This window comes from Callospermophilus lateralis, chromosome X, assembly GCF_048772815.1.
Source record: "Callospermophilus lateralis isolate mCalLat2 chromosome X, mCalLat2.hap1, whole genome shotgun sequence".
NCBI classification, from domain to species: Eukaryota; Metazoa; Chordata; class Mammalia; order Rodentia; family Sciuridae; genus Callospermophilus; species Callospermophilus lateralis.
This window is the reverse complement of record NC_135325.1, coordinates 38,932,832-38,957,090: the sequence shown is the minus strand read 5'-3', so window position 1 is coordinate 38,957,090 and position 24,259 is coordinate 38,932,832. Positions and strand designations below refer to the sequence as shown.

The following is a 24,259-nucleotide window of genomic DNA, read 5'->3' as shown; positions in this document are numbered from 1 at the left end:
ACTTTGTGTTTTCTTATTTTTTGTCTCCATTAGGAGATGTCCCCAGATGCTTCACTTCCAGGGGATCCAGAGGCCTATCCTGCTGCTGTGTCAAGCGGTGGAGCCATTCATCTGCAGACAGGAGGTGGATATTTTGGCCTAAGCTTTACTTGTCCTAGTCTCAAAAATCCTATTAGCAAGAAATCCTGGACTCGCAAATTAAAAAGCTGGGCATACAGGCTACGGCAGTCAACCAGCTTTTTCAAGAGATCAAAAGTCCATCAAGGTAGTGTGCTTACAGTCAGGGACATAGACTAGGTAACATCACTTTTCATTTACTTATGTTTTTTTTTTTTTGGTTGTTCATACACAAATCTTTGTCACTTTTTCCACATAGCCCATGTATGTGACATGTCCCATTAATGTCATTGCCATTTTATTTTTTTCTTTAGTAATTAATTTGGTTTTCTGGTTATTCATTTCATATAGATACTAAGTCTTGGGATAAATCTTGCAATGTATGATTAGAGTTAGGGACTTATACAATTTTGCTTATTACATTAACACCTTTTAATTGTCTAGCAGGAGTTAAACTTTTTCTGCTTTTCTTCATTTTTGATAATGTAAACAAATTTAGTCTTAACAATTTTCTCTTTTCTGCTTACAATTTGACAAAACTTACAGTGGAAACAGAAGATATAAGATCAGCAATTGCTCCTGATCCCATTCCACTGACACGGGAGTCCACGGCTGATACTAGGGCTTTGAGTAGATGTAAAACGATGCGTGGATCATTTCAGCGGGGTCGGTTTCAGGTTTGTGTCTTTGGTTGAATCCTTAATCTACAAAGGCCTTATGAAAGGTAATAGCAGGGTTGTGAACGTAGGTAGCTCAGTGATAGAGCACTTGCCTCAAATAAGTGAGACCCTGGATTTGATCTCCAACACTGCAGAAAACAAAAACAACATTTGCAGATTGGTCTTTAGATCATACTTTTTTGGTCACGTTACACATATTCTCTCACCTTTTGAAGCCATCAGTAAAGGTGAGTCTAATGAAGTGGGGATTTTAGTAATTGGACTGGATCACAGAAATGAGTCATCGATTTTGGTGGGCGATCGTGTCATCTATTTTATGAATTTAATCTCATGCTCTTTAGAATCTCAGCAGTTTTGATTGTGGAATTTTATTTGAATAATATGAAATCAACTGTCTTTACACAAGGTGTCCAATTAAAAGATGATATGGGGAATAGAGAGGGACTTTCAGATTTTGGTAATAGCAATACATGTGCATTGTAGCATTTGTCTATGGTGTGTATTGATGTTGAATTTTTTTCATGTAGTTACCCTTTACTTAGGTGGAGCCAGACACTTATACCTTTTTATATCTCAGGTGATTACGGTTCCTCAGCAGCAATCATTGAAAGTGACATCTTTTGGAATAGAACACAGACCAGCGTTCAAGGAAATATCGAATCAGTCCAGTGAAGAAGCTCTGGCCTTTAGTGGAACTGCAAAGTCTCAGTTAGTAGAAGTGGAACCTGCCATGCACAATCCTCAGACTTCAGTCTCTTCTCAGAAGTTACAAACTCTTCATGAAACCTTTAAAGAAGATAAAGGGATTTCCAAACAATTAGACAACTTCTTGTCTTTCAGCACAGCTTGTGAGACTGATGTATCTTCAGTGACCCCAGAAAAAGAATTAGAAGAAACTTCAGCCACAGGAAGTAGCATGCAATCTGGATCTGAACTGTTGCTTAAACAGAGAGAGATACTGCCTGCTGAGAAACAGCCTAGTTCTGCTAGTGAATTTTCAGCCACTCTTGCTGATAATGGGAAGGCAGTGGCAAAAACTGGTCCAGAAAGTGATCAGGGCTTACCCCTTCACGAAGAACAAGCCTATGCTCAAACGCAGAGTTCACTCTTCTATTCTCCATCTTCCCCAATGAGCAGTGATGATGAGTCAGAAATAGAGGATGAAGACTTGAAAGTGGAACTTCAAAGATTACGAGAAAAGTAAGGACTCTGTTCTGTCAGAAATCCAATTGTCTTGGGTTTTATAGAGCTTAAGATTTGATTTGTGGCTAATTTAGTATTGGTGACATTTTAATGATTATAATCTTTTTATGATTAAAAACTAGAAAGAATGGTAATGTAAGACCTTTATGAATGTTAAAATGCTTGCATACAAAATATTTTCATAGTTTGGAGACTAATTTTAATTGGCTGTTTATTCTTATTGCTTACTTTCTAAATCCTTATCCATCAGGACTATTGGATTAAGATTTTATAATTATTCTTGTAAAATTACATATTTGGTAAGTAAGGTCAAGTTTGTTATTTGGTAAATGAGGTTATCAACCTTCACTAATGATATTTTGATAATGTTTTGTCAATGTTTTGCATTTAGAGTTATAAACTAGGTTATATATTTTCAAAAATTAGTATAAAGTTGCCATATTCTTACTCTGTTCACATTTTTCAAAATTCAAAAGGTTTAATCAGTTGGGTCTCCCTCCTACCACTGTACCCAAACTACCTAATTTTTCTCCTTAGAGGAAACAAATATTACCTGTTTCTGGTATATCTAGAGTTTGTCTATGGATACACAAACAAATGTATACATATTTTGTTCTTCATTTTCCCCAAAAGAGTAAATTATAATACAAACTATTTTATCTTGCTTTTTCACCATTTCACTGTGTTTTAGAACTATTTCTACATTATTAAATTTTTTCAGTTCCATAGTAACCCACTATATATACATTCTCAAATTAATTACTTGTCTCTTATTGATGGCTTGATGCCATTACTTTGAAAAATTGAAAACAATTTGGGGGATGGGCAGTACTGGGGATTGAACCCATAGCTCTGTATCATTGAGCTCTATCCCCAGTACTTTTATTTTTTATTTTGAGACAGGGTCTTGAGACAGGTCTTGATAAGTTGCCCAGGTTAGCCTCAAATTTGGGATCCTCCTGCCTCAGCTTCCTGAGTTGCTAGGATTATAGGCCTGCACTAGCATACCCCGTTAACAAGCAATTTTTAATGTACCTTTTGCTTTAGTGAATTTCTATTCTGTTATGGGACATAAAACTTGAAAGCAGGGAGAATCAGAGAGGAGAGAAAAATAAAGGTATGGAAAAAACTTAGATTTTAGCCAGATTCTTACATATTTGATTAATGGTTCAATTGAGTACTGTGTTTTAGTGCTTTAAGAACTAAAGCTGGTTAAAATCCTTGGAATTTTCCCAGTTTTTAAACCCTTGCCCAAAAGAAAAAAAAACCCAAACCTCAAATTCCACATGTCAATGAGATAATTAAAATACCATTTTCTCTTCAACTAATTTCTGTGGTTGTGTTGTGTTTTGTTTTTGACTGGAGCCTAGAAGGAATTTGAGAATGTTTTAAACATTCATCAATGGAAGATTGTTGTTCTATTTTTAAACTATATATACAGAGATATACAGAGCCAGGCTCGGCGGTGCATACCTATAATGCTGGTGACTTGGTGATAAGACCAGCATGAACAACTTAGTGAAACCCTATCTCAAAATAAAAGGCTAAGGATGTAGCTCAGTCGTAGAGTACTTGCCTAGGATGTATGAAGCCTTACATTTACTCCCTACTACCACACACACACACAAAATATACTTACATAGGTTTGACTTTACTACACATTATGTATATATCAACTTTACTATACAATAAGTATTATGCAGTACATGTACACCTATACTTTTATAATAAAATAGTCCTTTTTAAAGTGGTTTAATACTTGTGATATCAGTACTATATTCCTGGGAGTTTTTTGTTTTGTTTTGTGGTGCTGGGGGTCAAACCCAAGGCCCAACAAATGCCAGACAAGTACTCTGCCACTGAGCTACATCCCCAGCCCTTCAATGCTGTTTTTATGATTATTTTAAACCATTCTTAAACTGTTGGGTTTTTTTAGCTGACTATAATGGTTATGAGTACTTTATTTATTTTTTTAAGTATTTTTTTTAATTGTAGGTGGACACAATACCTTTATTTAATTTATTTTTTTATGTGGTGCTAAGGATTGTACCCAGTGCCTTACATGTACTGGGTAAGCACTCTACCACTGAGCTACACCTCAACCCCTTATGAGTATATTAGTTTAGTATGAGACATGGGTTCTCCTAACCTTATAGAACCCAAGACCTGGAAGGGACCTTAAGACATAATATATTTTCTACTTTTTCTTTAATATGCTTTTGGCATTACATTTGTTCACAAATATTTTAGACCCCAGGATGTTGTCTCCAAGGTGTATTATCCTCTAGGCCCACAATGGTAAGCTTAGTTTTTAGATTGAAATTATTTTAAATAAACTATAGTTATGGGTTTTATGCATTAACAGTGATAAATGGAAACATATTCAAACAACAATTTAAAAAAACAGTTTTCCATTTCTCATGCCACAGTCTCATTTCTCAGACAACTACTGTGAATTATTTAGTATATCTTTTGGTTCTTTTTCTGTGGATTTACAGATATAGGTTTTGTTTTTTACAGAAGTGGGATCATAACATACACATTATTTCACAATTTTTGAATTAACATTGTTGCCTGTAGATATTCATATCTGCATCATATCTAATTGTTTTTAAAAAGTTGTTGTATCCTATTATAATATATGGGTATAATATATGGGTATATATTTTTTAATCCCTCCTTTGCACTATTTCAGTGTTATCTGAAGTCTGTTTTATTTTTTAATAATTTAAAAAACTGGACTACATCTCTAGTCCTTTTAAAATTTTTTTTTTGAGACAGGGTCTCACTAAGTTGCTAAGGCTGGCCTTGAACTTGAATCTTCCTGCCTCAGCCTCCCAAAGTGCTGTGATGAAAGATATGCATCACTGAGTCTGCCTTAAGTTCTACTTATATAAGCAATGCTGAAATAAACATTTTTTGTATTTTTTACATAGCTATACAATTATTTTTATGATAGATATGTAGGCAGTCCTTGGTGTCCCTTGGCTTGCAGCCAGGCCAGGCCACTGTCCCTCCTTCAGCACATGGCCTTTACTGTGGGTCTCTATCCTCACATCACCTTCTTATGAGGACACTGGCCATTGGCTTAGGGCCCACCCACCGTAACCAGTAGATCTCATCTCAGCTACACACATCTATTTCCAAATAAGGTGCATCCTGAGGTTCTGTAGAACACGAATTTGAGGGAAATAGCAGTGAAAACCCCAAGGTGCAACTGAACAGGTCAGAGCCATGTACATCCCACATGAAGGTCAGCAACTCCACAGTCCCTCACCTGCTCCAGGTGACATCGGGGCCCTGGACTCTCCCTCAGAAGCTCCTGGAATTTACTCCACCACTGCTTCATGATGCCACTGAGGAGTTTCTGCTGGGAAGCCAGCAGAGCTACTGGTCCTTACAGGCCAGAATGCCCTCATTGTAGTGAGGTGGCACCCCTGAAAATGGCCCTCATTCCAGGTAGCATTGGTAGGGATCTAGCAAATGCCCCCACAGGCTACATTTATCACCCATTGCCTCCCTTCAATCAAACTCAGTCCACGGCTGCTGTTCATCTGAATGGCACAACCCTGAGCACTTCTATGACTCCCAGATCTTGGAGGCCAAGCCACAGACAGTACCTGGAATGGGCTTCAAGCAGAGGGAGAATGTTCCAGGAGAAGGAGCTCTGTCAAGGCAGGATACAGGAGAGTGGGGGGCACACAGGAAGCCCTAAGGAGCAGTGAGGACGGAGGCAGGCGAGACAAGAGTGGGGTGCAGGGACACCACGTGGAAAGACACTAAATCAGGCCTGCAAACACATCACCTCCCATTGGCCAGGCAAGCCTGTGGACAAGATTTTAGGCCACACCTGCTTCTTCCTTGTTTAAAAACAAAACACAGCTAATAAACTATTTTCATATTTAGCATAAATGTCATTATAAGCTAAAAAATGTAATTGCTAAATGAAAATGTTATAAATTTTAAAGTGATAGTGTTAAAACTGTGTTCCAATATAGCTATATCATTTTATACTCAAAAAAAATATCTGAAAGTATCTGTTTACCTACATCTTAACAACTGTAGACTGGATATTACGAATTTTTTAACTCATAATTCAGATGAATTAAAAATATTTTATTAGCTGAGTGCAGTGTCATGTGCCTATAATCCCAGGCTTTTGTGAGGCTGAGGCAGGAGGATTATAATTTCAAAGCCATTCTGGGCTTTATAGCAAGACCCTGCCTCCCAAACTATGTATGTTTTTTTCCCCCAATTATATTTTGTGCCTTTGATTAATAGCAAGTTTGAACATAATCTCATACTTATTGTTATTTGTATTTCCTCTTCATTGGAATCACCTTTTCTTACTCTTTGCCCATTTTTCTATCATTTTTTTTTCTTACTGATGTTTAGGATCTATTTATAAATTCTGAATATTAACTCTTCTTTTAACATTATAAATATTTTCTTCCTATTTATACTTTCAACATTTAATAATGAAAAGGTTGATGTTATCAAACTGTTAACATTTAAATTTTGTTTTATCTATATTGAAATTTTAGACATTTGTTCTTGTCAATTGGTTCATCTTTTTCTTTAGGACTAATTAATTTAAGGTTATGCTTCAGAAAGCATTCTAAAATAGTGAAAATACTAAAATAGTGAAAATACTCTATATTTTGCCATTCTTAATCTAAAATTTTGTTAACTTTTACTTTTATTAGTATAAAATCATTAAATTATTTTCTGCATGGTTTGCATTCAGACACATTCAGGAGGTGGTAAATCTTCAAACCCAGCAGAATAAAGAGCTTCAGGAGCTCTATGAACGTCTTCGGTCAATTAAAGATAGCAAAGCACAATCTTCAGAGATTCCTTTGCCACCTGCATCACCACGTCGACCAAGATCTTTCAAAAGTAAACTTCGCAGCCGCCCCCAATCCTTGACACACGCAGACAGTTCCTTCGTTGCAACAGGTAAATCAATCATGAAAGTAAATGTTTAAAAAAACCTGGTCAAAAGTTAAGCAAAAATAGAAAGGAATGAAATTTTAGTTTGGTTTTTATTAAGATAAAATTATTTAAATAAGTGCAAATTATCCCAAAGTTCTTTTCTCTATTTTTTATGTTAAATGTTCTTTTGTGTATGAATGATGAGGATAATTGACAGATGTTGAGAACTGCTGAGTTTCTTTCATGTTTTCATTCGGAAAACAAACAGCTAGAAACACAATATTGTTTTCCAGAATTTTCCTTGAAATGTTATCAGTCAATGAGAAACACTGGTCTTGCATTTAGAGTTTCTTGGCGAGTTCATTGATCACAAAGATAAATAAAATAGTCTCATACTTTATCTGAAGTAAAAGATCTTTATTATTCATAAGAATATTAGTAAAATACATATATTCAGTTTGGAAAAAAGAGGGTCAGTGTCAACTATTAAAGAAGTACTAATCAGATCAGGCTTCTTTGGTTACATGTACCAAGTCAAAGTTGAGCTTGAGAGTATATTGTAAAGACATAGACATGTGCAAAATCTCAATAGAATTTGTAGTGGGAAAAATAATGGTCATTTAGAGATGTCCATATTCAGAGACCCAAAACATATGACTGGATTTGATTATATAACAAAGGAAAATTAAGATCGCAGATGGAATGAAAGTTGTTAATCAGGTGATTTTAAGATAGGGAGATCATTGTGCATCCAGTGTAAGGACAGAGTCCTTAAAAAAGGAAGAGGGGGGAGGGCTGGGGATGTGGCTCAGTGGGAGAGTACTTTCCTAGCATGCATGAGACCTTGGTTCCATTCCCAGCACTGAACAACAACAAAGTGGAAAAGGGAGACAGAAAAGGAGACCAGAGAAAATATATGATAAGGGAAACAGTATTAGAGAGATATAACACTGCTATCTTTAAAGATGAAGGAAGAAGGCCACAAACCAAGAAATACAGGCAGTTTTGTTCTTTGGTGGGTTTTTTTTTTTTTTTTTTTTGGTACCTAGTATTGAACTCAGGGGCACTTGGCCGGTGAGCCACATCCCCAGCCCTATTTTGTATTTTATTTACAGACAGGGTCTCACTGAGTTGCTTAGTGCCTTGCTAAGTTGCTGAAGCTGGCTTTGAACTCATGATCCTACTGCCTCAGCCTCCCAAGCTTCTGGGATTACAGGCATGCACCATCATGCCCAGACCAGGCAGCTTTTAGAAGCTAGAAAGTCTAGGAAACAGATTTCTCCTATTGCCTCCCAAAAGAGTGCAGCCCCGCCATCACCCACATTTTATGACCTGAGACCTATGTTAGACTTTTTTTTTAATATTTATTTTTTAGTTATAGGTGAACACAATATCTTTATTTTATTTTTATGTGGTGCTGAGGATCAAACCTAGTGCCTCATGCATGCTAGGCAAGTGCTCTACCTCTTAGCCACAACCCCAGCCCCCATGTTAGACTTTTAATATATAGAACTTTAAGATAATAAATTTATGTTGTTTTAAGCCACTAAATTTTTGGTAATTAGTTATCAACAACAAACAACTAATACAGAATTCAAGAGTGGGAACTAGACTTTTTTCCTTTGGTTCTGGGGATTGAATCCAGAGCATCATGCTTGCTAGGCAAGTACTCTACCACTGATCTATACTTCCAGCCCTGGAACTGTTTTTGTATTGTCCTCATAAAGGTAGACTTAGATTGAAAGTAGCTTTTGGGATGACCTTCAGTCTGATGCTATTCCATTAATAGCTCTACTTCATTTTATTCTTTTTTGTCCCCATATGGCTGGCTTTCCTTCTGTCTGTCTGTATTTCTTTCTTTCTCTCTCATCACTTTCTTTCTGACATTTTATATTTCTCCTTCCTTCCTTCCTTGCTTCCTTCTTTCCTTCCTTCCTCCCTCCCTCCCTCCTTCCCTCCCTCCCTCCCTCCCTCCCTCCCTCCATATGTTGGCCAGGCTTTTGCTTTTTCCCTTGCCTCCTCTCCCACCACTACCCTCCTCTCTCCTCCTCTCTATTCCTTTTCCTTCTCATTTTCCTCTCTCCCTTTCCCTCCACCCACCTCCATTTCTTTTTGCAGTGCTGGAGATTGAACCCAGGACCTATGCATGCTAGTTAAGTGCTCTACCACTGAGTCACACCCCCAACCCACCCACATGACTTATTCTTAATCCATGTTTTCTGATTCACCAAAACTTTGGCTTTAAGATGGCTTTGGATTATTATTGTGTTGAAGTAGATTATAAAGCTTGGTGTAGTGGCCCTTGCCTGTGGTTCCATCTACTTAAGAGGCTGAGGCAGGAAGAGTTTAAGGCCACCCTGGGCTATAGAGTAAGACCTTGTCTGAAAAAGGAGGAAATGAAAGGAAAGGCAAGGGGAAAGAGGGTTTTTGTTGTCTCCAACCATTATTAAATTTCTCCTTTCAGTTCTGTTCATTTTTGCTTCATATAATTTGAAATTCAGTTGTTATATGCATATATTTATAATTGTTGTCTTCCTGATATTAGCAAATATTTCTGATATTAATATAGCAAATACAGCTCTCTTTCTTTACTGCTATATCTTTGGGGTTAGAAGTATCAGGGATTGAACTCAGGGATCTCAACCACTGAGCCACATCCCCAACCCTATTTTGTACTTTATTCAGAGACAGGGTCTCACTGAGTTGCTTAGGGCCTCACCAATGCTGTTCATGAGGCTGGCTTTGAACTCATTATCCTCCTGCCTCAGCCTCCCAAGCCACTGAAATTAAAGGTTTTCCTAGGCTTTTCTTTTTTACTGCTATATCTTTTTATCCATTCTTTTTATGTATTTATGTTTTTTAATCCAAATAGTGATTATTGTGGTTATCCTATCCTGTTTTTTTAATCAAGTCTGTGACAATCTGTCTTTTGATTTGGGTATTGAAACCATTTCCATGTAATGTAATTATAAATAAGATAGGATTTATGCCTGCTATTTTACTGTTTGTTTTGCATATGTTCTAAGCTTTTTTTGTTACCTTCTTCCTTGCTTGTTGCCTCCTTTTGTGTTAAGCAGATATTTTGTAGTTTAACTTTAAAATTCCTTTGTTGTTCCTTTAATTTTTTTACCATTTTTTTTGATATAGGATTATAATTAGGTTCTTAATTTAAAGCAATCTAGTTCTGATTCAAACCAACAATTTTAATGATTACAAAACTTTTCTCTGTGTGTATATTCCCTCCCAACTTCTCTGTACTGTTATTGTTATACACATTACCTATTTATACATTTTATAAGCTCATCAACATTTTTATAATTATTGCATGTGCAGTCATCATTGAAATCAGATGGGAGAAGAAAAAAGTCATAAACACAAAATAAATTTATGCTGTATTTTATATTTACCTATATTTCCTTTCAACAGTGTACTTTGTTTCTTAATGTGGACTTTTATTTCATACTAAAGAACATCCTTCAGTATTGTAAGTTAGGTTAGCTGCAATAAATTTCAATGTTTTTTCATGATATATATTTTCATTTTTATTCATTTTTTTAATTTGTGGAATTTATTTTGAAAACAATGAGATAGAAAACTATCTTTTTCTCAATGAAGGCTGTACAAAGGGCCTAGTATAAACACAACTTGTAATAATTTTTCTTTCCACAAAACATAAGATATAGAAAAAAATGTGTTTGTGTTTTGTTTGGTGGCTAGGGAATTAGAATAAAATTTTGGTGATTATTTTAAATTCAAGCTCTATGACCACATTACAGCTTCTAGCTCACAGAAATATGTTACTCTTAATACCTCTTCTTCTAGACAGTGTGAAATTCTTTAATGATGTAAATAGAATGCTAAAATAGCTAGCTATTTGAAACTCTTCTAAATGAAAAGATATATCACTTTCTGCCATGGAAGTGATAGAAAAGCAAACCAAAAGTACAAAATCGAATGAAATAAAACATTTTTTCTTAAAAATTGTTGGTTGATAAACTTTTGTTTTATGCTCTAAGACACTTGAAAATACAAAAAAGCAAAACCACTTTTGTAAAAGACATCAAACTATTTGGACTTAGTTTTCAGAATTCTAGAAAATAATATAAAATAATATAGACTCCATTCCATTCTTTTTTGCCCGTACATGGGCTTGAATTCAGGGCCTTGTGCAAGGTAGGCCAATGCTCAAAAACTGAGTTACATTCTCAGCCCCTGCTTTTACATTTTTATTAATTAATTAATTTATTTATTTTAGTAGTACTAAGAATTGAACCCATGTGCGCACTACCATTGAGATATATGCTTAGCCCTTTTTAATTTTAATTTTGAAACATGCTTTCACAAACTTGCCCAAGCTGCCTCAGCCTCCCAAGTAGCTGGGATTATGACATACACTACCACACCCTTCCTCTACTGCATTCTTATTAAAAATAGAAATCAAAATAATGAAATATTCATAGGAAAGGCCTATTCTAAAAACAATAAATTCAGTTGAAATTTGGATGTTTTAAGTATATGTTTATTGTAGATGGACACAATACCTTTCTTTCTTTCTTTCTTTGCTCATTTATTTATTTATTTATTTATAGTTGTGGATGGACAATACCTTTATTTCTTTATTTTATTATTATGTGGCAAGCACTCTACTGCTGAACCACAACCTCAGCCTTTATTTTACTTATTTTTATGTGGTGTCGAGGATTGAACCCAATGTCTCACACATGTGAGACAAGCACTGAGCCATAAACCCAGCCAAGATTTTTGTATCTAATTTGTATGCCAGTCATCGAGAAAAACTAGTTATCAGAATGAGCACAGAAAATATATAGTTCATTCAGGATGTTTCCAAGAATTATCCATCTTCCCCTTTTCACATTTTTTTTTCACAACAAAATTTTTGTTTTTGGTATTTCACGTTATTACTGAACACAAGTCAATTTACTCATTGCTCTAAAGGGAGCTCAGTGAATCCAGGACAAGTTGTTGGGGTAAAGAAGATGATTTATTTGGAATGCCAATGCAGTGAGAAATTGATAGGCTAGTCCCTGAGCAGGGGATCTTATCTCAGCATAAGTTTTAAGATCTTTTTATCCTTAACAAGGTGAAAAGCAGGATTCCCAGGTTAGGAAATGATTTGTGAATAGAGATTTCTATGCCCTTCCAGAGATCTAGAATAGGACATTGTGAAACCAGGTTCTCTCCAGAAGTCTAGAACAGGATGTTGTGAAACTGGAGGTAGGTATTCATGTAATTACAAGGTAGTGATTCTCCTTTGTATCTTGAAAATATCTGAAGTAGTCTTATCTTACTGTCTTCAACCTTGAAGGTGGAAGAAAAAGATTAGGTAAGTTTTGGGCAAATTAATCTCATACGGCCAGTCCCTGACAAACATTCCTTAAATGACTAATGTGTCTATCTGCAGAGTTGAGCAAAAATATAATCCAGAGGTCAAGGTAGGAAAGGAGACACATACAATATGAAGATAAAATGCCAAGCTTTTTCACCATCTTTTAGTCAACCATTGGGCAGTTTAGCAGGCCTTCATGAATAGTCAGTGCTTCCATTAATCTCCAGGATATATAAAAAACTCAAAAACTTAACACCAAAAAACCAAATAACCCAGTCGATAAATGGACAAAGGAACTGAACAGACACTTCACAGAAGAAGAAATATAATCACTCAAAAAATATATGGAAATGTTCAACATCTCTAACAAATAGAGAAATGCAAATTAAAAACTGAGGGCTGGGGCTGTACCTCAGTGCCAGAGCACTTGCCTAGAATGTGTGAGGCACTGGGTTTGATCCTCAGCACCACATAAAATAAATAAATAAAATAAAGACATTGTGACCATCTGTACAACTACAAAAAAATTTTAAAAAAGAAACTACACTGAGATTTCATCTCACCCCGGTGAGAATGGCATTATCAAGAATACATAACAATAAATGTTGGCGAGGATGTGGGTTTGAAAAGGGTACACTCATATATTGGTGGTGGAACTGCAAATTGGTGAAACCATTCTGGAAAGCAGTATGGAGATTACTCAGAAAACTTGGAATGGAACCACCATTTAACCCAGCTATAACACTCCTTGGTATATACCCAAAGCACTTAAAATCAGCATACTATATTGATGTAGCCACATCAATATTTATAGTACCTCAATACACAATAGCTAAGCTATGGAACCAACCTAGGTGCCTATCAATATGTACACAATGGAATACTACTCAGCCATAACAAAGAATGAAATTATGACATTTGCTGGTAAATGATGGAACTGGAGAATATCATGCCAAGTGAAGTAAGCCAGTCCCAAAGAACCAAAGGCTGAATGTTCTCTCTGATATGCAGATGCTAAGATACTAAAGGAGTACTTTGGATATATATCCAAAGAAGTACTTTGGGTAAGACAAATGGGAATGAAGGGAGGGAAGGAAGGAGGGATTGGAATAGGAAAGACAGTAGAATGAGTCAGACATAACTTTCCTATATTCATGAATGAATAAACAATCAGTGTCACTCCACATCATGTACAACCACAAGAATGGGAAGTTATATTCCATGTATATATGTTAAAATACATTCTACTGTCATGAATAACTAAAAAGAACTAATAAAAAATGTTAAAGAGTTAATTCTTTCAACAAAGCAACCTTCAAGTCCCTGAAAAGTAACCTAGTCTGCTGTTACCATTCACCAGAGGTATCATCTACAGCAAAGCTAGTGGGGGACTAATCTACATTGGACAACTGTGTAAACTACAAATCAGTGATTTTTAAAGTGAACTGAAAACAAATGAAGCTAGAGGGTTTGTTTAGGTTTCAGTTGTTACACCATTAGTTTCTTGAAATACAGAAATATAAGCAAAGTAAATATGGAGGCATGATAGTTTTGTCATTGTAACTGGTTATTTCCAAATTTCAGTTGTAGTGTTTGTATTACCCATCCTGTCTTGATGCATAGATAGGATTTTATCCACCTTTTATCAATTATTGAAACTGAACAGCTGGCTCCAAAAATATGGTATACTCTTTGGTATCCTTAACTCTGTTGCACAGATTTCATATATCTTTTTCAATAGATTAAAATTTGCCTGCAGAAAACTAGTATTCATTTCTACAAAACAAGAATCTCCATCTACATGTAGTTCATGGTGTCTGTCACTGTGAAAAGGTCATCTCCTTAAAGAAACATATGGCATAGTGTTGTGTGGGTCTCCTTCATTTTTGAAAGAGGGTATGGCAGGCTTCTTGTTTGAGAGGTTTTCACTTTCAGCATTTTGATAATGCCATCCCATTGTCTTCTGGATGGCATGAATTCTGATAAGTCAGCTCTTCGTTTTAATGGGGGTTGCTTATATATGATTAGTCTATTTTTGTCTTTGAAGATTTTCTTTATATCTTTGACTTTCATCAATTTGATTTTGAATGTCGATGTACAGATGTGATGGAGCTTAATCTAGTTGTAGTTCATTGAGCTTCTTCAATGTGTAGATTAATACCTGTCATCCAGGTTTAAAAGATTAGGGACGTTGTTTTTTCTTTTAATTGGTTCTTATTAGTTATTCATGATAGTAGAATCCATTTTGATATAATTATACAAGCATAAAATATATCTTATTCTAATTAGGACCCCATTCTTGTGGATGTATACAATGGTGGGATTCACTGTGGTATATTCATATATGTACATAGGAAAATTATGACAGATTAACTCCTCTTACCTCTTCCTGTCCCCCTCCCCTTCCTTTCATCCCCCTTTGTCTAATCTACTGAATTTCTGTTCTTTCTCCCTCTCCCCTTAGTGTGGGTTAGATTCCATATATCAGTGAAAATGTCTGACCTTTGACTTTTAGGGACTGGCTTATTTGATTTAGTCTCCAGATCCATCTATTTACTGGCAAATATCATAAAGTCATTCTTCTTTATGGCTGAGTAGTACTCCATTGTGTATATATACCACATTTTCTTTATCCATTCATCTGTTGAAGGGTACCTTGGTTGGTTCCATAGCTTAGCTATTATGAATTGAGGTGCTATAAATATTGATGTGGCTACATCACTGTAGTATGCTGAGTTTAAGTCTTTTGGATATGTACTGAGGAGTGGGATAGCTAGGTCAAATGGTGGTTCCATTCTTAGTTTTTTGAGGAATCTCTATACTGCTTTCCAGAGTGGTTGCACCAATTTTCAGCCACACCAGCAATATATGAGTGTACACTTTTCAAACCTGCATCCTTGTCAATATTTATTATTATGTATTCTTAATAATTGCCATTCTTACTGCGGTGAGATGAAATCTCAGTGTAGTTTTAATTTTCACTTCTCTAATTGCTAGAGATGTTGAATATTTTTTATATATTTGTTGACCATTTGTATTTCTTCATTTGAGAAGCGTCTGTTCAGTTCCTTTGCCCACTTATTGATTTATTTGTTTTCTGGTGTTGTTTTTGGTTTGTTTTGAATAAAATATATATATAAGTGGGCCACTTATTGATATTTGATTTTACTTCTTGTACTTTAGGAGTCCTGTTGAAGAAGTTGGTTCCTGAGCCAATATGTTGGATTGTTGTGCCTATATTTTATTCTAGTATGTATGGGGTTTCTGATCTAATTTTCTAGTTCTTTGATCTACTTTCAGTTGAATTTTTTTGCAGGGTGAGAGATAAGGGTTAAATTTCATTCTACTGCTTATGGATTTCAAGTTTTTTGAGCACCATTTGTTGAAGAGGCTATCTTTCTCCAGTGTATGTTTTTGGAATCTTTGTCTAGTGTGAGGTAACATCATTTTTGTGGGTTTGACTGTGTGTTCTATTCTGTTTCATTGGTCTTCTTGCCTATTTTGGTGCCAATACCATGCTGTTTTTTGTTATTATAGCTCTGAGTAAAATTTAAGGTCCAGTATTGTGATGCCTCCATCTTCTATTTTCTCGCTAAGGATTGCTTTGGCTATTCTGGGCCTCTTATTTTTCCAAATGAATTTCATGACTGCTATTTTTTTTTCTATGAAGAACATCATTGGAATTTTGATAGGAATTACATAGAATCTTTGTTCTGGTTTTGGTAGTATGGCCATTTTGACAATATTAATTCTGCTTATCCAAGAACATTGGAGGTCTTTCTAGCTCTTAAGGTCTTCCTCAATTTCTTTCTTTAGTGGTCTGTAGTTTTGTTAGTTTGATTCTCAAGTATTTTATTTTTTTGATGCTACTGTGAATGTGATGATTGTCCTAATTTCTCTTTCAGCTGATTCATCTAGGCATGCAGTTGAATCTTGGGTGTTAATTTTCTATCCTACAATTTTGCTTAATTCATTTATGATTCTTAGAAATTTTCTGGTGGAGTTTTTTGCATCTTCTAAATACTGAATCATGCCATTCGCAATAGTTTGAGCTATTCTGTTTCTGTTTGTATCCCTTTTATTTCATTCTTTTACCTAATTGCTCAGGATAGAGTTTTAAGAACTATGTTGAGTAGATGTGGTAGGTGTGGGCATCCCTATCTGTTCCTGTCATTTAAAGGCACTTACTACCACAACAAGCTAGACTAGGTTATTGTTTGTGCCAGCTGAAATCACAGCTTTAGGCAGTTGTATTATTCCCAGCATCCATTTTCTTTCAGTAATGCTCTGCAGATATCCCCCTATTCTCCACCCCATTATGTTACTCCACTGCTAGCTGAGCTGAGCTTTGAATGAAATCAATATCCTCCACATTCTGAATATAGAGATTTTCCAAGTTGCTGCAAAATATAATTGTTCTCTGGGGTGTGTTTCTTTGAAGGGAGCTCATAAAGAGATCTGATCTATCCATTGTCTTTATTGTTGTTGGCTTTTGGCTACAATAACACTCTACTGTGGATAAAGGGGGAATGGGAAATGCCCCAAATTAAAATATCACAGGCACCAGTAGCTTGTTTTATATAGACAATTTTCATTTTATACTATGTCTTTGGATAATTATCAAAGATCTGTTACGATTGGTTTGGGTTGTTTTTGCCCATATTTTGATTATTTTAGAAGACAAATAAGCTCACCTAGGCCCTTATTTTGCACTTGTAGAAATAGATCTCTTCCCTTCATTTATACTTTGAAAAACAGTGTGGTTGAATTGTTATTATTTCTTCTTTAAATATATGGAAGAATTTCTTTTGGGGAGGTTTAAATATAACTTTAAATTTTGTGTGTGTGTGGGGGGGGGGTACCAGGGATTGAACCCAGGGTGATCAACCACATCCTTAGTCCTTTTTTATATTTTTTTAATTTTGAGACAGGCACTTGCTAAGTTGCTGAGGCTGGCTTCAAACTTCCCATTCTCTCACCTGAGCCACTGGGCAAATTTGAATTTTTTAATAGTAGTTTATAGGATTTTTGAAGTTATATTTCATTGTGTTGAGTTTTGGTAATTTGTGCTTTGGGAGGACTTGTTCGTTTCATCTGTTTTAAGATTTTTGCATTTAGTAGTGTTCATTATCTGTTTGTTATCTGACAAATCTGCATTAACATTATCTTTTCATTCCTGGTATTTATAATTTGTATCTTCTTCCTCTATTGTTTTTCTATGTCAATTTTGATATAGGTTTATCAATTTTACTGATTTTTTTTTCAAGGATATAGTTTTTAGCTTGGAGGGGGGTGAGTATTGGGGATTGAGCCCATTGGTACACTTCCATTGAGCTAGATCCCCAGCCTTTTTTTCTTTTTTTATTTCTTTCTTTTTTTTTTTTTTTTCTTTATTTTATTTTTTAATTTTTATTTTTTTGGTGCCAGGGATTAGAACTCAGGGTCTTGTGCATACAAGGCAAGCACTCTACCAACTGAGCTATATCCCCAGCCTCCCTCCCTTTTTTTGAGACAGCATCTCATTAAGTTCCTTAGGGCCTCACTCAGTGGCTGAGGCTAGTCTTGAACTTGGCAGTCCTTGTGTCTGAGCCTCTCAAGTCACTGGACAAGAATAGAGTTTTTGCTTTTATTAAATTTTTCTTTTTTAAAACATTTTTTTTCTTTGGTTCTGGGATTGAACCCAGGGGCACTTTACCAATGAACTACATCCTAGCCCTTAATATTTTTTATTTTATTTCAAGACAAGTTTTCACTAAATTGCTGAAGGTCTCACTGAGTTTCTGAGGGTTTCCTTGGACTTGTGATCTTCCTGCCTCAGCCTCCCTAGTTACTTGGAGGACAGGCATGCACCACCAGACCTAGATCTTACATTAAATTTCATAGGGCTAGGAGTATACCTCTGTAATAAAGCATCTTGTATATTTCTTACCCTAATCCTAGAAGCAGTCTTTTCCAAAAGGAACCCTAATTCCTTTCATAGGAGAATGGCATTAGGGTTCTTGAGCTATCATTGCTTCTAGGACCTCTTAGCTGACATATAAGGGTACACAGATATACACCTACATATATACATGTATATATACCCCCATTTGTGAATATTTCTATGTATAGCCATATATGTCTATATTAAGGTAAACTTCAATTCATATTGATATCTTCAGTTCTACTCCATTATGACATGGACCATGCTACCCTTCTCTGCTTGTCTATCTATAACATCCCCTTCCAGCAGAGAGAAACTCGGTCCCCACCATCCTTTATCAATGTACTGAATTGTTCAGTTACAGTATATAGGTATAGCACTTTCAAAATTGTTAACTCAAATCCCAGTTGTAAACACCTTTATCAGCTAAAATACAGTGCTTATGAAAAATTCTGGGGTTTTTATTTTTGCCTTTAGTATTACAGGTGCCACTCATTTCCAAAGTTAAATCATTTAGCACTTGTTCCTAAGACCTGTTAAATCAGGTTGCTTCATACTTGGGCAATATGGTTAGATTCTTTTGACAAAATCTACAGTCCATTCTTAGATTTCTGACTTGCTAAATGACCTTTTTTTTAAAGTCACATAGAGTATAGTTTACTCTTTGTTTTCTAGCATCCCCATAGTATTATTTTCTGGTGAGGGTAGGGTCAAGGAGAAGCCTGGGATTCGAGAACCTAGCATACCTAAGAAATTTTTTAAATTATACTACTTTAAATTGATACAGTATAATCATATTTATGGGGTACAGTGTGACAATTCAATATATGTATACAATGGGTAATGATCAGATCAAGGTAATTGGCATACGATTACCTCAGACATTTATCTTATTTTTGAGACCATTAAAAATCCCTCTACTACTTCAACCAGTTTTCCAATTGTCCTATAAAACAGTAGAGGTTATTCCTCAGATCCAACTTCACTCTTATAAACATTAATGATCTTGTCTCTGTCCCTCCCTCACCTACACCCTTCCCATGTTGCCTAACTTTTTTTTAAATATTTTTTTTAGTTGTTGATGGGCATTTATTTATTTATTGTGCTGAGAATCGAACCCAGTGCCTCACACATGCTAGGCAGGCGCTCTAACACTGAGCCACAAGCCCAGCCCAAGTTGCCTAACTTTTGATTATTTAAGTTCCAAATATTTTCTAATTTCCTTAAGACTATTCTTTGATACATGGATTATTTGGTAGTGTTATTTAATATTCAAGTGCTTGAAAAATTATCTCACCTATTATTAATTATGATGGAGGACATATTTTCAACATGTTTAATTCTTCTCTATTTAAGGTTGTGCCTTTTTTAAACTGAAATTGACCTTTATTTGTTGAACTAAAACTTTTTGTTAAGATTGATTTTATGGCATGCAATCTATCTTGATGAATATTCTATATGCAATGAAAATAAAGCATGTTCTGCTATTGTTCAGTAGATTATTCTTTTTTTTTTTTTTGGTACTGGGGATTGAACTCAAGGGCACTCATCCACTGAGCCACATCCCCCAGCCCTATTTTGTATTTTTAGAGATAGGATCTTACTGAGTTGCTTAGCACCTCACTGTTGCTGAAGCTGACATTGAACTTGCAATCCTCCTGCCTCGGCCTCCAGAGCTGCTGGGATTACAGGTGTGTGCCACCACGCCCAGCTTGTTGAGTAGATTATTCTATAATTATCAAATAGTTCTTGGTGTTTGGTGATATTGTTCAATTCTATATACTTGCTCACTTACTACCCACTGATTTTGCTGTTTATTGATAAAAACTAGAGATGACCCATTTATACTTGCCAATTTGTTTTTCCTTTTAGTTCTGTGATGTTTTTTAATTGATTCATTATAATTATGCATAATACTGGGATTCATTCCTCCCTCCCTGATCCATGTGCCATACTTTACTGAGCTCCCATCTATTATTTTTACTTTAATTACATTTAATTATTTAATTGTATTAAATTGTCATATATAATTATTTCATTGTAGTATATTCATACATATACATAGCACAATTTAGTAGATTTCATTCCCTAGTATTATCCTATGCCCTCCCTTCCTCTCTCCCTCTTTATCCCTTTCCTCTATTCTATTGGTCTTCTATTTTCATGAGATTTTTCCCCCGCCTTTCCTTTGGGAAATATTCATTTTCCCTCCTTCTCTTTCTACCTTACATGTATGAGAGAAAACATTAGATCCTTGACTGAGTCTGACTTATTTCACTTAACATCATGTTTTCCAATTCCATCCATTTACCACAAATGACATAATTTAATTCTTCTTTATGGCCAACTAAACCTCTATTGTGTATGTATACCACATTTTCTTTATGTATTCATCTGTTGATGGACATATAGGCTGGTTCTATAGCTAGGCTATTGTGGATTATGCTGCCAAAAACATTAGTATTTATGTATTACTATAATGCTGAGTTTAGATCTTTTTGATGAATGCCAAAGAGTGGGACATATAGTGGTTTCATTACTAATCTTTTGAGAACTCTCATACTGCTTATCAAAGTGGTTAAACTAATTTGCAGTCCCACCAACAAAGTATAACTGTACCCCATTCTCACCAACAAATATTGTTATTTGTATTGTTAATGATTGCTATTCTAACTGTAGGGAGATGAATTGTTACTATACTTTTGTTGTTGTTGTTGTTGTAGTACCAGGGATTGAACTCTGGGGACTCAACTACTGAGCCACATCCCAAGCCCTATTTTTTTATTTTATTTTATTTTTTTTTTTTAGTTATAGGTGGACACAATATCTTTGTTTTATTTATTTATTTTATGTGGTGCTGAAGATTGAATCCAGTGCCTCACACATGCAAGACAAGCACCAACCACTAAACTACAACCCCAGCCCACCCAGCCCTATTTTGTATTTTATTTAGAGACAGGGTCTCACTGAGTTGCTTAGTGTCCCACCCTTGCTGAGTCTGGCTTTGAACTCGAGATCCTCCTGCCTAGGTCCTGAGCTGCTGGGATGACAGGCCTGTGCCACCATGCCTAAATTTAATATAGTTTTGACTGGCCTCTCCCAGATGGCTAAGGATGTTGAACATTTTTGCAAATATTTGTTGGCCATTTGTGTTTTTTCTTTTGAAAAATGTCTAATTAGTTCTATGGCCCATTTATTGGTTGCATTATTAGTTTTCTGGTGTTAAATTTTTTGAATTCTTTACTATTCTGGATATTCTTCTTCTGTCAGAGCAGTAGCTGACAAAGATTTTTTTCCCATTCTGCAGGTTCACTTTTCATGCTTTTAATTATTTTGTTTGCTGTGCAGAAGCTTTTTAATTTGATGCCATCTCACTTATTGATCCTTTGTTTTATTTCTTGAGCTTTTCAAGAGTCTTGTTAAACAAATTGGTTCCTCTGCCAATATGTTGGAATGTTGCCCCTATATTTTCTTCTAGTAGTTGTGGTGTTTCTGGTATAATGTCTAGGTCTTTGTTCCATTTTAAGTTGATTTTTGTGCAGAGTGAGAGGGGTCTAGTTTTAGTCTCATACATAAGAATATACAGTTATCCTAGCACCATTTAATAAAAAGACTACCTTTTCTCCCATGCATGTTTTTTGCACCTATTTCAAGGATCAGATAACTGTATGTGTGGGGTTTATTTGTTTCAATTCTACTGGTCTTCTATCTGTTTTTATGCCAATACCATGATGTTTTTGTAGTATAGCTCTGTATTATAACTCAGGATCAGGTATTATGATGCCTTCAGGGTCACTCTTACTGCTTAGGATTTCTTTGGCTATTCTGGGTCTTTTATTCTTCCAAATGAATTTTAGGACTGTTTTATCTAGTTCTGTGAAGAATGTCACTAGTATTGTGATGGGGATTGCATTTAGCCATTTACACAATATTAATTCTGGACATAGACATTGGAGGTCTTTCCAATGTTCCAATGTTCCTCTTCAATTTTTAATACTTTTCATTGTAGAGTTCTTTCACCTCCTTATTTAGATTGATTCCTGTGTGTGTGTGTGTGTGTGTGTGTGTGTGTGTGTGTGTTTTAGGCTATTGTAACAAAATAGTTCTCTTGACTTCTTTCTCAGCAGATTTATTATTGGATTATAGGAAAGCTATTGATTTTCATATGATGATTTTGCATCCTCAACCTTACTGAATTTGCTTATCAGATCTAGAAGTCTTCTGGTGGAGTTTTTGGGTCTTCTATGTATTTGGCCATGTCATAAGCAAATAAAGTTTGATTTCTTCTTTTACTAATTGTATCCCTATAATTCCCTCCTCCTGCCTGATTGCTCTTCCTAGAGTTCCAAGAATTATATTGCATAGGGTTGGTGATAATAGATGGACATCCTTATCTTATTTCTTCTTTCAGAGAAAATGCTTTCAATTTTTCTTTGTTCAGTGAGGTTTTCCTACACAACCTTTAAAATATTGAGGTCAGTTCCTTCTGTCTCTGGTTTCTTCGCTGTTTTTAACATGAATGGTTCTTGGGTTTTGTCAAAGACTTTTTCTGCATCTATTGAGATGATTGTGTGAATTTTGTGTTTGATTCTGTTTATGTGATGAGTTATGTTTATTTATTTATTTATGTTGAATCAGCCTTATATCCCTGGGATAAAACCAACTTGAATATGTTGTATAATCATCTTAGTGTTTTTGAATTTGGATTGCTAATATTAAGGATTTTTGCAGCTATGTTCATCTGGGATATTGAGCTATAGTTTACTTTCTTTGATGTGTCTTTAATGTGTTTTTGGTATCAGGGTGATACTGGATGCTTAGAATGAATTTGGAAGTGTTTGATTCTCTTCTGTTTCATAGAATCATTTGAGGAGTATGGGAATTAGTTCTTTATTAATGGTCTGGTAGAATTCAATTGAGAATCCAAGCTTTTGTTTGGTGGAAGGCTTTTAATTGTTGCTTCAATCTTATTTCTCATTATTAGTCTGTTTAGGTTTTCTGTATCCTTTAAATTCAATTTGGGTAGGTCATATTGTCAATATCTTCTATATTTTCCAATTATAATTGTTATGCACCAATAATTTTTTTAAATTTGTATCTGTAGTGGGTTAGGAGGAGTAAATCATCAAGGGTGATAGTGGTCTGAGAATGTTTCATGCAGGAGGGTAGGATATGGGTTGATCTTAAGGATAAATGGTCAGGATTAAAATTAAGTGGCATAGGGGCTGGGGTTGTGGCTCAGCGGTAGAGCACTCACCTAGCATGTGTGAGATCTTGGGTTTAATCCTCAGCACCACATAAAAACAAATAAATAAAATGAAGGTATTGTGTCCAACTACAACTAAAAAATAAATATTTTTTTAAAATAAAATTAAGTGGATTAGGAAAGAATATTTTGAGTAGGTAAATCTGCATGCTATTAAGGCATGCAAATGATAAAATACAAGATTTATTTGGGAGAAAGACTATATTGGGTGAAATGGAGTGTTGACACTAGAAAGGTTTTCTTCCATACTTAAAAAAAAAAAGAACTTTGACAGCTGCCACTATATGTCCATTCTAGTGTTTGTTAATAAGATAATTTGTCTGATTTAACATAAAATTATATATTTAAATTTAAGCTGCCACTATATGTCCATTCTAGTGTTTGTTAATAAGATAATTTGTCTGATTTAACATAAAATTATATATTTAAATTTAATAAGTGAGATGTATTTGTTTAAGAATAATAAATGACAGGGTCTGGGAACGTGGCTCAGTGGTACAGCATTTGCTTAGCAAGCATGAGGACCTGGGTTCAACCCAGCACAGCCAAAGAAGAAGAAGAAGAAGAAATTTTAAAAATGAAGTAATATATTTGTTCAAAAAGTCAAGCATGATTTCCAAAGGACATTGCCATGTACACAATTTGAGAACCACTGTTAGCATAAAGGTACTATTCCCCCCACCCCCGAGCATACAAGTAGAATACTGAAAACCACATTTAACTAATGCTAATCTGGTGGCAGTGTGAAGAATATATTGACTAGAACCAGAAAGTGAGTTCATTTACAT

The 24,259-nt window shown here is 35.2% G+C and overlaps 1 protein-coding gene across 4 annotated transcripts in view; it reads left to right on the top strand.

Annotated features, from left to right (window-relative positions):
* Window positions 1–24,259, top strand: part of Wnk3 (WNK lysine deficient protein kinase 3) — a 140,021-nt gene that overhangs the window by 108,981 nt on the left and 6,781 nt on the right. For 2 of the 4 annotated variants that reach the window (XM_077107182.1, XM_077107181.1), the window contains exons 17-20: window positions 34–124; window positions 664–794; window positions 1,375–1,997; window positions 6,748–6,959. In XM_077107182.1, coding sequence (XP_076963297.1) covers window positions 34–124; window positions 664–794; window positions 1,375–1,997; window positions 6,748–6,959 — 1,057 coding nt within the window. Of the gene's footprint in view, window positions 1–33; window positions 266–663; window positions 795–1,374; window positions 1,998–6,747; window positions 6,983–8,187; window positions 8,198–24,259 lie in introns of all 4 variants that reach the window. The other 2 variants (XM_077107179.1, XM_077107180.1) reach the window with 2 other exon arrangements.